General features: G+C 37.0%; 1 protein-coding gene across 2 annotated transcripts; it reads right to left on the reverse strand.

Annotated features, from left to right (window-relative positions):
* Window positions 1-1,722: 1,722 nt before the first annotated feature.
* LOC127440469 (UPF0489 protein C5orf22 homolog) lies at window positions 1,723-15,945 on the reverse strand. 2 transcript variants are annotated; one of them, XM_051697055.1, is made up of 9 exons: window positions 15,766-15,945; window positions 15,401-15,546; window positions 13,179-13,328; window positions 11,368-11,794; window positions 11,110-11,172; window positions 10,189-10,310; window positions 9,947-10,013; window positions 8,572-8,711; window positions 1,723-3,549 (listed from the first exon to the last, which is right to left on the reverse strand). In XM_051697055.1, the coding sequence occupies exons 1-9, from the start codon at window positions 15,832-15,834 to the stop codon at window positions 3,402-3,404; spliced, it is 1,332 nt and encodes a 443-aa protein (XP_051553015.1). In that variant the 5' UTR covers window positions 15,835-15,945; the 3' UTR covers window positions 1,723-3,401. The 2 variants fall into 2 exon arrangements, with proteins under 2 accessions (XP_051553015.1, XP_051553016.1); XM_051697056.1 differs by having other exon boundaries at window positions 13,179-13,365; window positions 15,766-15,913.
* Window positions 15,946-16,196: the final 251 nt, after the last annotated feature.

Consider the following 16,196-nt stretch of genomic DNA (forward strand, 5'->3'; position numbering starts at 1 on the left):
ATGAACCATGAAAATGAGACCCAGTTTTAATTACACTTGCAAGATAACAAGACTAATGGTGTAAGATGATATTCACAACCACGGTTACGAACTGAAAGGCAGGAGGCAAGCCTATTTTTGCCTTATGTGATTACTTAGCAGGACAATAGGGAATGAGATGAATAAAATTTGTCCATTAGTGAGTGTAAACGCTGTGGGAATGGTGTGTTCCTGCCTGCCTACATCTAATTGTGTTGATATGTAGTGCAGATGAGAACTCTCACAGTAACACTATAACACTGAGCCAACAAAGCACAAAGTCCCTCTAAACATGAAGCTCAAAGCCTTTCTGATGCTTTCAAAGCTCACTGCTTTTTTTCCCTTTAATTTTCTCATTCATTCAAAAACACCAGGCTTGCTACTCAAATGACTAAAAAAAAAAAAAGAAAAAAAAAAAGGAATAGTTCACCCAGAAATGCAAACCATCTTTTATTTTACTCACCCACGTCATTACAAACTCATGACTTTCTTTCTTCCATAGAACACAAAAGATTTACATTTGAAGGCCACTTTTTACATATAAAGACAGTGAAAGGGAAATGGGGCTGTCAAGCTCCATTGGACTCAATAGTCTTCTGAAGTCTGAAAGACCTACATTTAAGTTGTTTTCACTGATCTTCCCCTCTAGTGAGTTAAACTCAACAACTGAATCAGTCCAAATCATTCAGACCTTTTTGGTGAACTATATTAACTGATTCATTGAATTGACTCAAAAGAACAATTAGTTAACAAATAGAACAATGAACAAATAGACCACTACTTCTGTCATGAACACTACATGATTTTAACTGAATAACAACTTAAATGTAGGTATTTTAAGCATACATAAAGCTATCCTATACTTTTATATATATATATATAAATGTGTATATATATATATAAATATTTTTTTTTTTTTTTTTAAATCTTGGAGCTTTACAGCCCCAGTCCTCATTGGAATTCATTATATGGAAAGAGTTGCATGAATGTTCTTCAAAAAATCACCTTTTGGTTTCCACTGAAAAAAGTAAGTCATAATTGTTTGGAATGACATGAGGGCGAGTAATCAAGAACAGAATTTTAATTTTGGGGAAAACTATTACTAGAGTAAATATTTCTGTAAGTAAACAAGTATTTTTATTTTTTTTAAATGGGACATAAAAAATGACAGAGTTTGATGCACTATAATTTTCAAAATCAAATCTCTAATGATTCCTTGCATTAGATTCGTGCTTCACATACATGAGACAAGAGGGAAAAAAAACTTGTGAGTACTGTCCTTTGGGTTAGACTGAGGGTCAAAACCAATTTTGATATTCAGCTGTGCTTTCTACTATTCTGTGCAAAGCATTTACCCGAACTAATGTTAGTGGACTCATTATTTAGTATGAGATTGCTGTTAATGGTGCATATTTGGTTGGGAAGAGAAAGCCTGCAAACGTCATGGTTGTTCTCTTGAGAGCATCTAAAAAGGCAGGTCATATTCATTCATCATGGGAGCATGTATTTATCTAAAGTAAATTGAATAAAACTATTTTGGTATACCTATGGAACATTTGTAATAGCTGTTTTCCGCAAGTAATAAGCAGCTTTGAAGAGAACCGCTGTAGCATTGTTTAGCATTTGCTGGCATATAATTTTGGCAAATCATCTACAACTAAAATCAGTACACACTGAGACAACTTACTGAACTTTGCATGATCGTTTCAGGTATGCATTAAAAATGATTTATTAGGAACACATTATACACAAATCCAAATGGGCCAGTGCATGACAAAGATTTCATTTACTTCATTTTAGTCATTATTGAAGAGGGTGTTTTGAACAGGTAGGGCAGTGTTAGGGATGCTGTCCTCTCGATGGCAGCATGGCAGTGCAAATATCTCTTTTACACAGGATTTAGACCAGCAGCCCTCTTATTACCATTTTAGAGCCACTGTCGCTACTGATTAGTTGGGCAACTGATCAGCCAGTGCTGTTTAATTGACCAGTAGTAGTGCCTGGAACCAGCATCTCCTCTTACATCCTTGGTATCCATAGTGCTGGTGTGATGTAATCATTTGAATTCTTTATAGCTTTGTAGAACCCTTGATTGCGAGTTTATGTAACACCACATGCTTAGCCTGAATACACTGTCAAGCTGCTATCCTGCACTTCTTCCTGTGTAAATGTAAGAAATGTATTTGTGTGATAAATCACAACTCACAACAATGTAAACACCATAAAATAGAAGAATCAGTAACAGCGGGAAAACAAAACAAATTCCACAGTATAAAACTCATACTGAGAGTAAACAGAAAAAAGACAAAGACAATAGGCCTTACAAGAGTTGTTCATCACCCTGGGAAATTTAAAGTCAGGTCAGGCATATTCAGGGCAGTCTAGAAGTCTGCAGGTGTGGAGCGATAAGAAGAGAGGTGGCAAGTACAAAGCTCAGATGAACTGGTAACTGCTTCAGGCTTCAGACAAAGACAGTTGAGGCTGAAGAGGGCCACACAGGAGGGGGAGAAATGTGCTCTCTTAGAATCAATGTCCCTCCAATTCTAAACTCATACATAAAACCGTCAAACTGAAGTATGAAACACAAGGTATGAATGGCTGTGGCACAGAATTCATATGAAGATCTCAGGTTGTTTACTTTACTGAGAAAATAAAAACAACCACACTGAAAACACCATGTTTCATTCTATGCTTACTCCTACAGTGACAGGATCTGATGTCTCGAATGAATGCACTTGAAACAAATAAAAGAAAACAATCTTAAAGGAACAGATCACCCAAAAATGATAATTCTGTCATCACTTACTCACCCTAATGCTGTTCCAAACCTATATGATTATCTTTCTTTTGTGGAACATAAAAATAGTTCAGCAGAATATTCAAGCTTCTCTCTTCCTTACAATAACTATGGATGGTGACCAGGGTCTGTCAAGCACCAAAAAGAACAAAACAGCACCAAAAAAAGCTCATTTAAGTCATTATTTACTGAAAATCTTGCTTTACAGTTGACATAACTATTCACTTTCATTGTATGGAAAAGAGCAGCTTGGATGTTCTTCTATAAATATCTAAATTTTTGATCCATGAAATAAAGAAATAATGCGGGTTTTCGAAAAAAGAAGGTGGGTAAAGGATAACAGAATTTTTATTTCTGAGTGAACTAATGCTTTAAATTAAAAACCCATAACCCAGCCTGAAACTCACTCCCCTTTCTTTGCACATCTATCCATAGAAAGCTCATTGTTACACACACTCTTAATGCAGACAATAACCAAGAGCAATAAATCTCAGCACTGCTTTAAAAGCCTCGCAACTTCAACTGTCTGAAAGCAGATGTTGGCAAAGAACATGTCACAGCTCCTGCTGAATTTTAACCCATCTCCTCATGTGGTCTGAGATGTGCTCTCTGCTGGTATTGATTCATACTCTCTGTGGATATCCAAGGAGCCAAAGAGGCACTCTAAAATGTTCAGCACACTGTTCTGAATGGAGTCCACTTGTTCACCTGGGCAATACTCATCCAAACTGGACCTGACAAAAAGAAATGGAGTTAAAAAAAGAATAGTTCAGCTAAAACATCATTTACTTGCCATCATATCTCTCAAAACCCACATGACTTTCTTCTGTGTAACAATTTTTTTTTTTATTTATAGCAGAATGTCAAAGCTCTTTTTCTTCATAATGAACGGTGAATGCTGACCAAAATTTTCCAGTAAATAATTACTTACATTTCAATCTGTTCCTCACACAAAGCTATAGTATGGCTTCAGAAGAATTGGAGTGTAGTGCAAATGTCATATGACTACTTAAACTCGTTAAACTCTGATGCATTTTTGGGCTGTCGCCTGCAATTTTTTAAACTCAAATTTAAACGAGTGATTAACACTCACTGTGTACTAATTGCAAAAAAGACTCAAATTATTCATAAATAATATTGTATGTGTTTACAATCTTATGATATACAGAAAGTTTATTTTGTATTATTTATTTTTTTGTCCAAAATTTCTAAGCATGCATTTCTGGTTCTGTTCACTCTATCTCACTTTGAAAAGTCTTATTTCATTCCACTAGATGGCAGCAAACACTAGAAAAATTTTTTTTTTCTCTATCACATTCCATCACAATATATAGATCTGAAATGTAGGTGGTGCTCTAACACATTTTAGCCCTAACAGATGTGCTCATCCACAGACATTCCGTCTTATTTTCGGTTTATGCACCACACTTATTGTTTCATTGAATATCTCGGCCTCTGAGTAGAAGCTCAATCTAGGTGTCATTACAAAGCTGAGATCCTCATCATAGCATTTTATCATCAGTAGTCAAAAACATATTTTTATGATGATTGTTTTTAGCATGCTTTACCTGCTGGATGGCATATATTGTTCTGGACATCTAAGATATACAGTTGAAGTCAGAAGTTTACATACACAGCCAAATACATTTAAACTGAGTTTTACAATTCCTGACATTTAATCACAGAAAACATTCCCTGTCTAAGGTCAGGTTAGGATCACTACTTTATTTTAAGAATATGAAATGTCAGAATATTAGTAGAGAGAATGATTTATTTCAGCTTTTATTTCTTTCATCACATTCCCAGTGGGTCAGAAGTTTACATACACTACCGGTCAAAAGTTTTGAAACACTTACTCATTCTTTATTATAATTTTTTTTTCACATTTTAGAATAATAGTAAAATCATTAAAACTATGGAATAACATAAATGGAACTATGGGAATTATGTTGTGACTAAACAAAATCCAAAATAAATCAAAACTGTGTTATATTTTAGCATCTTCAAAGTAGTCACTCTTTGCCTGTAATTTGCAGACATGTACTCTTGACATTTTCTCAACCAACTTCTGAGGTATCACCCTGGGATTCTTTTTAAACAGTATTGAAGGAGTTCCCATCTATATGCTGGGCACGTATTGGCTGCTTTTCTTTATTATTTGGTCCAAGTCATCAATTTCAAAAACGTTTTTCTTTTTTTTTTAATTAAATTTTAGATTTATAATGAAATAATATGGTGGCACAATTTATTTTTGTCTACAAAACTAATTTCAAACATTTAAGCATACGCCTTCAGATCAAAAGATTTTTAAGATCATGAGAAACATTTCAGTCAAGTGTTTCAAAACGTTTGACCGGTAGAGTACACTTTGTTAGTATTTGGTAGCATTGCCTTTAAATTGTTTAACTTGGGTCAAACATTTTGGGTAGCCTTCCACAAGCTTCTCACAATAAGTTGCTGGAATTTTGGCCCATTCCTCCAGACAAAACTGGTGTATCTGAGTCAGGTTTATAGGCCTCCTTGCTCGCACACGATTTTTCAGTTCTGCCCACAAATTTTCTTTCGGATTGAGGTCAGGGCTTTGTGATGGCCACTGCAATACCTTGACTTTGTTGTCCTTAAGCTATTTTGCCACAACTTTGGAGGTATGCTTGGGGTCATTGTCCATTTGGAAGACCCATTTGCGACCGAGTTTTAACTTCCTGGCTGAAATCTTGAGATGTTGCTTCAATATATCCACATAATTTTCCTTCCTCATGATGCCATCTATTTTGTGAAGTGCACCAGTCCCTCCTGCAGCAAAGCACCCCCACAACATGATGCTGCCACCCCCATGCTTCATGGTTGGGATGGTGTTCTTCGGCTTGCAAGCCTCACCCTTTTTCCTCCAAACATAACGATAGTCATTATGGCCAAACGGTTCAATTTTTGTTTCATTAGACCAGAGAACATTTCTCCAAAATGTAAGATCTTTGTCCCCATGTGCACTTGCAAACTGTAGTCTGGCTTTTTTATGGTTTTGGAGCAGTGGCTTCTTCCTTGCTGAGCAGCCTTTCAGGTTATGTCGATATAGGACTCGTTTTACTGTGGATATAGATACTTGTCTACCCGTTTCCTCCAGCATCTTCACAAGGTCCTTTGCTGTTGTTCTGGGATTGATTTGCACTTTTCGCACCAATATGTTCATCTCTTGGAGACAAAATGCATCTCCTTCCTAAGCAGTATGATGGCTGCGTTGTCCCATGGTGTTTATACTTGCGTACTATTGTTTGTACAGATGAATGTGGTACCTTTAGGTGTTTGGAAATTGCTCCCAAGGATGAAGCAGACTTGTGGAGGTCCACAATTTATTTTCTGAGGTCTTGGCTGATTAATTTAGATTATCCTATGATGTCAAGCAAAGAGGAACTGAGTTTGAAGGTAGGCCTTAAAATACATCCACAGGTACACCTCCAATTCAGTACACCTCCTATCAAAAGCTAATTGTCTAAAGGCTTGACATCATTTTCTGGATTTTTCCAAGCTGCTTGAAGGCACAGTTAACTGGAATTGTGATATACTGTAGTCAATTAAAAGTGAAACAATCTGTCTGTAAACAATTGTTGGAAAAATTACTCATGTCATGCACAAAGTAGATGTCCTAAACCACTTGCCAAAATTATAGTTTGCTAATATTAAATCTGTGGAGTGATTAAAAAATGAGTTTTAATGACTTCAACCTAAGTGTATGTAAACTTCTGACTTCAACTGTAACATTGGATTTTTCAGCCAAGCAAAAAATTGCAAATTTTTTAGACAACTGTCTAAGGTAAAAGCAGATATAAAGTTTTTAGCTATTTGGGGCTTACAGCAGCATTGATCGGTGCATAAAAGAGACTTATGTATTTGATGACTTACAGAATCATATTTCATTTTGTGATTCTTTTGAAAATCTTTTGAATTGTGGTATTAGGGCAACAAAATAAACGTAGGGTTGTCACGATTACTCTATTAAATTCGATTATTCAATTAAAAAATTCTCTCAATTACCAAATTGCAGAATCGACAAATCGAAAATAAGGCGGAAATGATGCAGTTCATGGACGAGGGTCAAAACACATAACGACAAGAGGTGTCAGCTGTGTGACAGCGCTTCACTTTAGATTTGAAAAACAATGCAGGACCTGAGAAACAATAACATCACTTCAGAAATTCAACAGAACTCAAAAAGATGACATCCAGTCTCCACAGACCCGCTGGACACACGTGATAAGCTCATCTGCATGCGATTTGCGGTGCTGCATGTCCAGATGCATGAGAGATGGTTAGCCATTCGTTTCCAAGTGGGACACGCTGAACTAAGCAAAATGCACTCTAAACCTATTAATCTACACAATCGTTTGCAAAATAGGCTTTTATGAAGCAACATAAACTAATGTAATGACAAAGACGTCCATCAGACATGCAAAAAGATACTCAGCATTGACGGATGCACAAACACTGCGGTAAAGTTAGTTTTACGTTTGACATTCGGTTTCATAAGCATTAAACTCTCTGCACATTTCATGTTTTGAGCCCAAACCAACTTAGATATACATAAACAACAGTCCTTTGCATAGCACAAGGCTTACATTTAAGAAAATAAAAATATTAATAATTAGCCTTATAAATCAATTAAACAATTTAACCAAATGATGTTATAACATCAAGCTTATAGTGAAATGCTCAGAAAAATATCCCATTCATAACACAAGACTCAGTTTGGGGTATATACGCTTTATAAATTTTATAATAATTTTAGAACTTTAAATGTATGTATTACTCTAAATCAATTAAACTCAGGGACCATTTGAGCTAAAGATGTCAAACCAACTTCAGTAAACTCAGAATATTATTAAGTACATAGCACAAGGCTTATTTTTGGGAGATTTTATTTGGTTTTACATGGATTAAATATTCTATTTAACAAACATACCAAATAAAAACTCTCAAAAATAAGCCTTGTGCTATATAAGGAATAATATAGTGAATTTCTTTACAAGGTAGGTTCCAAATGATCTTAGATCCAACATATGTAATTTTAACATGTACAACAACAGTAAATCAGAATGAAGAAATAAATGATATTACAGTGTCAAAGCAACACTCCAAGCCTCTAACGTCTCGGTTTTTGCTTCCTACTTAGGCTACGAGCAGTTGATAGCTCCAAAGAAAAAATATCTAGTGAAGATTTTACTGGAAGGGCACATTATGTGCAGAGTTTTAAAGAATGGCTAACAATATTTTTGCAGCTGTCAAGGCAGGTAAGACTAAATGTCTGTTGTGAAGAAAGTGTACGCTCAGAGAAATTATTTAGAGTTTGGAGTAAAATCATTCATGTGATATTGTTCATTAAATTGGGTGACTGCAAGGCCGCAGAGTCAGTTGTCTTTTTTCCTTGCGAGTGCTGCATAAAAAACCTTGAACCCACAACACTAAAGACTAAAAGAGCTCGTGCCACAGAAGGTCTTGTGATATCAATATCACATTTAATCACCTCAAAAATACCAACCAAGCATTACAATATTTTACTGATGGGTAAAAACAGAGCATGAGGAAAAAGTACAAACCAGTCTATCAAAGTGAAGGATAGTGAATGATTATTGGTTATTTGTAGTGCAACCTCTGTGTAACAAATAAAGCAACAAATAAACTACTAAACAAAGATTAAAGGACCCAATGTACTTATAAAAAGGAGACATAGAACAGACCTCTGTGTGATCTAATGACTGTCGTACCTGGATATAGTGACTATGGTGGGTTTGGGCAGGGCTTCCAGGAAGAGCTGCACAGCCGTGATCATTTGCTGGATCTCCTCCTCAGTGCTGATGTGGTGAGGGAGCTCAGAGTAATCACAGGTTAAGCCTGCCTGATGCACCTAGAAGCAACACCAGAAAAACATAAGTTGCTGGCACTTGCAGACATGTCTTGGCTCTACAAAGCAAGGTAGGCAATTTTGTTAAAGGCATAGTTCACCCGAAAATGAAAATTCAATATTTAAGTCCTTTTTTTACTATTAATCTTCACCTTCACTTTCTCCTTCTTCTGTTTTTGGCAATTCACATTCTTCATGCATATCGCCCCCTACTGGGCAGGGAGGTGAATATGTAGTAAAAAAGGACTTAAATATTGATCTGTTTCTCACCTATCATATCGCTTCTGAAGATATAGATTTAACCACTGAAGTCGTATGGATTACTTTTATGCTGCCTTTATGTGCATTTTGGAGCTTCAAAATATTGGTACCCACCTACTTGCATTATGAGGACCTACAGAGCTGAAATATTCTTCTAAAAATCTTTTTTTTTGTTCAGCAGAAGAAAGTCATGCACATCTGGGATGGCATGAAAGTGAGTAAATGATGAGAATATTCATTTTTGGGTGAACTATCCCTTTAAGCATTTGGTGATCTGTGGAATGAAAGACAGCTCAAATATGATTGAAAAAACTCCAAAACACACACATACACATTTGTTTGTCTATCTTGACTTGGCGTGAACTTTCCACTGACTTATATTGTTTTTACACTGATATGATATTAATATTTTTATACCCTAACCCTGCTCCTAAACATACCCCTCATAGAAACATTTCTGCATTTTTTAATTTTAATTAAGACATTATTTTGTTTGTTTCTGGAACAATTTTACTCATAGGGATTGTTGGCTGGTCACCGCAAACATGACCCACATACACACACAAACACATATTTGTGTTTTGATTTGCATTAAATTTCGTTAGAATGTCATCATTTAGTATGTATATTAAGGTGTTTTCCTTAAGGACAATGGGCTGATCCCTGCACACACACACGTTGGTGCGACTATCCTTATGAGGACTCTCTATAGACATAATGATTTTTATACTGTACGAACTATAGATTCGATCCCCTAACCCTCACAAAACACTTTCTGCATGTTCAAAAAAAACATTTAGTATGTTTTTTTAAGCGATTTGAGTTATGGGGACACTAGAAATGTCCTCATAAACCACATTTATAGTATAATACCCTTGCAATTACCAGTTTGTAACCTTAAAAACAAAGTCCTCGTAAACAACCCCAACCCCCCCCCCCCCCCCCCACACACACACACACACACACACACAATTCACCATTTCATAGTCTGGTGATTCAGTTCGATTCTTTAAGCTGTGTACAAGTCTGGCGAGAGATTTCATTCTGTAAAAAAAGAGATGAAGATAAAAAATCAATGCATGTGGCTGTGTCATCATCTGCTTGATCAAATGCATAACTACCATATACAGCAATCAATCAAGCCAATGATGCACTGATATGAAGCTGTAATCAAAAAGCACAGAGCACTACAGTCACTATGATAGCAGTAACGTGTTACCCGGGGTTTGCTGCTAAACGATCTATAGTTTCCTGGCTGTCATCCTCTACCAGGTCAGCAAATGCAGCCTCCAAGTCTTCAAGCTGGTGGGTGCGTCTCACTACGCAATCTGAGAGCTCCTCCTGAATATCAATACAAATAAACACTGTTATTTGCCACCTTGTTAAATGTGCCTCCTTTATTACAAATGTCCTGTATTCAGCAAGGCATGCGTCAACATTTACGAGTGATCAGCAGATTTGTACACAGTTACTTTAAGTGTGATACACCAAAAATACCTATTTTTAAAACAGCCAAATGGAATTGGAATTGTTTTCAAAACAGGTCCCCCAAACACCAATCCTAATAAAAGCTTTAAGCCACTTGAGGCTTGTTTTACAGTGTTTTAATACATATCTTCTGAACTGATATTATAGCTGTGCGTGAGAAATAGATCAATATTTAAGTCCTTTTTTTTCTAGAAATTCTTCTCCCTGCCCAGTAAGGGGCGATATGCATGAAGAATGTGAATCACCAGAAACACAAGAAGAAGAATGTGAAAGTTAAAGTGGAGACTGACTGAGCAGGGAGGAGAATTTATAGTAAAAATGGAATTAAATATTGATCAGTTTCTCACCCACACTTATCTTACAGCTTCTGAAGACATTGATTTAACCACTGGAGTCTAATGGATTACTTCAGCAGATGAAAGAAAGTCATACACATCTGAGATGGCATAAGGGTGAGTAAACGATGAGAGAATTTGCATTTATGGGTGAACTATGCCACATCTGGTGGCTTATCGGTTTATTTTCCATTCAGATCTAGCTCCACATGGCCCCAGAAGGTCTCTAACAACTGTTACAGTCTTGTTGGCTCTGTCCGTGAGTAAACAATACTTCTTGATTTGTTATGGAATATTTTATTCATAACCTCCATTACCTCATCTGGATCCTGCTTTGGCCTGCTAAAGCTGTATAACTCTTGCAGGAGAGCATACTCTTCCTGTAAGATGACAACAGAGGAAACACAAAGCATGTATCACTCCTGATAACATATTGCACAAATGTATATTAAGATGATAGCACAGTATGTCATGAATAGCCTTCAATATTTAGATTTCACAATATACAGAGAAGAACTGCAATTGCCTAACAAACAATAAGTAATATAAGAATGGGTCAGCTTATGAAACTCCACCTGAGTATACATCTCCTTGAAAGGGTTCGTACAGGAGAAAAAATCCAGGTCAATGTCAAGTATGAAAGGGTCAGTGTGCTCTATAACTGATAAAAGCTTGTTTGTAATATAGCTCGTTGACCCCTCATCTGCTTTCATGACTATGCCACTGCTTTTTCCTGTTGCAGTGCTGCCATCACGTGGTTGACAAGAGGAAGTGCAGGGCATGTCCAATTTCGACTGTTCATCACCTTCTTGATCTTCAGTTCTTCCAGGAGCATCTTTGGGTATTTTAGCACTGCTTTCTCCATTTTCACAATCCCTTTTCTGAGAAATGTGGATTGGATCCACTCTAATGACGTTTAAATTTAATTCTTTCGGGTTTTCCAGTTGATCCAGTGGAACATAAAGGGCATCACTCAAAAAGTAATCATCTGTGCTTGTGACCCTGCAAGAGAGAGAATTGCGCTGAAGAAAAAAAAAAAATATATATATATACATATATATATATATATATATATATATATACATATACACACACACACATTAAAACCACCTGCCTAATATTGTGTAGGTCCCCCTCGTGCTGCCAAAACAGTGCCAACCCGCATCTCAGAATAGCATTCTGAGATGATGTTCTTCTTACCACAATTGTACAGAGCGGTTATCTGAGTTACCATAGACTTTGACAGTTCGAACCAGTTTGGCCATACTCTGTTGACCTCTCTCATCAACAAGGCATTTCCATCCACAGAACTGCCGCTCACTGGATGTTTTTTGTTTTTGGCACCATTCTGAGTAAATTCTAGAGACTGTTGTGTGTGAAAATCCCAGAAGATCAGCAGTTACAGAAATACTCAAACCAGCCCATCTGGCACCAACAATCATCCATGCAATTATCTAATCAACCAATCGTGTGGCAGCAGTACAGTGCATAAAATCATGCAGATACGGGTCAGGAGTTTCAGTTAATGTTCACATCAACCATCAGAATGGGGAAAAAATTTGATCTCAGTGATTTGGACCGTGGCATGATTGTTGGTGCCAGATGGGCTAGTTTGAGTATTTCTGTAACTGCTGATCTCCTGGGATTTTCACGTACAACAGTCTCTAGAATTTACTCCGAATGGTGCCAAAAACAAAAAACATCCAGTGAGCGGCAGTTCTGTGGACGGAAACGCCTTGTTGATAAGAGAGGTCAGCAGAGAATGACCAGACTGGTTCGAACTGACAAAGTCTACGGTAACTCGGATAACCACTCTGTACAGTTGTGTTAAGAAGAATAGCATCTGTGCTATTCTGAGATGCGGGTTGGCGCTGTTCTGGCGGCATGGGGGGAACTACTCAATATTAAGCAGGTGGTTTTAATGCTGTGGCTGATTGGTGTGTGTGTGTGTGTGTGTGTGTGTATGTATATATATATATATATATATATATATATATATATATATATATATATAGTTACATTAATAAGTTCCCTGACAATGTGAAGACCTGCAGAAATGTTAAAGGGATAGTTCACCCAAAAGTGTAAACGTTGTCATTATTTACTCACTCTCATGATGTTCCAAACCCGTTTGACTTTTTCTTCAGTGGAACACAAAAAGAGATGTTAGGCAGAATAACAGTTTCAGTCACCATTCACTTTGATAGTATGGAAAAAAGTGCAAAATGCAATTACAGTGAATGGTGACAGAAACTAATATTCTACCTAACATCCATCCCTTTTTGTTTTCCATGGAAGAAAGAAAAGAACATGTGGGTGAGTAAATAATGACAGAATTTTGCATTTTTTGGTGAATTATCCCTTTAATAGGTATGGCATACTGCACCTGATGGTGGTGGTGGATGAATCTCTCCCCACGCACATAGTGTGCTCCCCTTCTTTGATCTGCTGAGCCCAGTACGGATGCAGCCAGGCAACGTGGGATATGTGTCCAGCATACACCATTGGCATAATCCAATTCTCAATACTCAGCTCGCTGCAAGGGGTTAGTTGATGCATAACGTGTCCATGTACTTTTTTAAATAAACATTAAATATAACATTTTTATCAATGTAGAACAGAAACTGTATATTTTAGCTGCAATGATTAGCTTCTCTTTTGAGCCTTTCATCATTTTTAATCATCTTTTTGCCTTCACCAGTTCATGGGGTGTGACTTTTTTTTTTTTTTTTTAAAGAACAAATATTGCATGCAGTCTCTCAATCAATATGGGGTCATAAAAATGCATGCACAATAATTATAAAATAATTAGCAAAATGCTGTTTATAGATGGAGTATAGCATGTCCATAACTTCCCAAAAGTAGGCTACTGTATCAATAACCAAAGTGCAAACAAAAAGACGTCAACCCTTACGCTAACCAATTGTGATACCAATGCATTCAATAAAATAAACAAAATATTTAGTCTGAGAAATCTGGACTGAGGATATACAGGTGCATCTCAATAAATTAGAATGTCGTGGAAAAGTTCATTTATTTCAGTAATTCAACTCAAATTGTGAAACTCGTGTATTAAATAAATTCAATGCACACAGACTGAAGTAGTTTAAGTCTTTGGTTCTTTTAATTGTGATGATTTTGGCTCACATTTAACAAAAACCCACCAATTCACTATCTCAACAAATTAGAATACATCATAAGACCAATAAAAAAAACATTTTTAGTGAATTGTTGGCCTTCTGGAAAGTATGTTCATTTACTGTATATGTACTCAATACTTGGTAGGGGCTCCTTTTGCTTTAATTACTGCCTCAATTCGGCATGGCATGGAGGTTTGTGGCACTGCTGAGGTGGTATGGAAGCCCAGGTTTCTTTGACAGTGGCCTTCAGCTCATCTGCATTTTTTGGTCTCTTGTTTCTCATTTTCCTCTTGACAATACCCCACAGATTCTCTATGGGGTTCAGGTCTGGTGAGTTTGCTGGCCAGTCAAGCACACCAACACCATGGTCATTTAACCAACTTTTGATGCTTTTGGCAGTGTGGGCAGGTGCCAAATCCTGCTGGAAAATGAAATCAGCATCTTTAAAAAGCTGGTCAGCAGAAGGAAGCATGAAGTGCTCCAAAATTTCTTGGTAAACGGGTGCAGTGACTTTGGTTTTCAAAAAACACAATGGACCAACACCAGCAGATGACATTGCACCCCAAATCATCACAGACTGTGGAAACTTAACACTGGACTTCAAGCAACTTGGGCTATGAGCTTCTCCACCCTTCCTCCAGACTCTAGGACCTTGGTTTCCAAATGAAATACAAAACTTGCTCTCATCTGAAAAGAGGACTTTGGACCACTGGGCAACAGTCCAGTTCTTCTTCTCCTTAGCCCAGGTAAGACGCCTCTGACGTTGTCTGTGGTTCAGGAGTGGCTTAACAAGAGGAATACGACAACTGTAGCCAAATTCCTTGACACGTCTGTGTGTGGTGGCTCTTGATGCCTTGACCCCAGCCTCAGTCCATTCCTTGTGAAGTTCACCCAAATTCTTGAATCGATTTTGCTTGACAGTCCTCATAAGGCTGCGGTTCTCTCGGTTGGTTGTGCATCTTTTTCTTCCACACTTTTTCCTTCCACTCAACTTTCTGTTAACATGCTTGGATACAGCACTCTGTGAACAGCCAGCTTCTTTGGCAATGAATGTTTGTGGCTTACCCTCCTTGTGAAGGGTGACAATGATTGTCTTCTGGACAACTGTCAGATCAGCAGTCTTCCCCATGATTGTGTAGCCTAGTGAACCAAACTGAGAGACCATTTTGAAGGCTCAGGAAACCTTTGCAGGTGTTTTGTGTTGATTAGCTGATTGGCATGTCACCATATTCTAATTTTTTGAGATAGTGAATTGGTGGGTTTTTGTTAAATGTGAGCCAAAATCATCACAATTAAAAGAACCAAAGACTTAAACTACTTCAGTCTGTGTGCACTGAATTTATTTAATACACAAGTTTTACAATTTGAGTTGAATTACTGAAATAAATGAACTTTTCCACGACATTCTAATTTATTGAGATGCACCTGTATATATTTACTTATTCTCTACAGTCATTAGTAAACTCACCTGAGCAGAGTCTCTTTATCATACACAGTATCAGCAGGCATATTGACAGGGATAAGGAGGTCAGGGTGGGAGTCCAAATGGATCATCTTAATATCCTTCATTGGAATATGTTTAGAACCAATGGCACGATATATGTGTCGCACAACCTGAAGCAGGTAAACTGAGGGTTAAGTGACAAATCTCTAAAAGTGCATTCCAAGTGTTTTGGCATGATTCATTTGTACACGTTTAAGTAGTCAACTGATCTGTCTTCAGTGTTAAATACCTCAGTATAACATTATGCTGTTTTATAACTATTGTTGGTGCAGTTATTTAGTTTGTTAGCAGAGACTGAAACTGGAATCATGTCCTAACTAACCACTCACATCATGATGATCCTCCACAATCCACACGGGCAACTTAAGATAAACGCGTTTCTGAGGGGGTGTCTTCATTTTTTCAAAGGAGTAGTTAATAGTTCCTGTCTCACTTCAAAGTTAGAAAAGCAAAGGAGACATATTTGAAAGATTTCCCAAGGATATACTATATTTGCCGCTATTTGTGGAACACTGTGCATCTTTATATTTCGACCGGGTGGAAACAAAAACAAGACTATTTCAATTCCTACGATGTATCGTAACGAAATAAGCACTTTCAGGTAAAAGTGAATGAATTTTAATACTGAGTTATTGGCAATACGATGGTAAATAGACAGCATACTCTTTAAAGAACGTATATAAAGTCATTATATATATAAGTAAAGTAGGTATAAGTAATATGGTAACACTTTACAATAAGTTTCCATTTGTTAACGTTA

The sequence above is a fragment of the Myxocyprinus asiaticus genome, chromosome 5 (assembly GCF_019703515.2).
Source record: "Myxocyprinus asiaticus isolate MX2 ecotype Aquarium Trade chromosome 5, UBuf_Myxa_2, whole genome shotgun sequence".
NCBI classification, from domain to species: Eukaryota; Metazoa; Chordata; class Actinopteri; order Cypriniformes; family Catostomidae; genus Myxocyprinus; species Myxocyprinus asiaticus.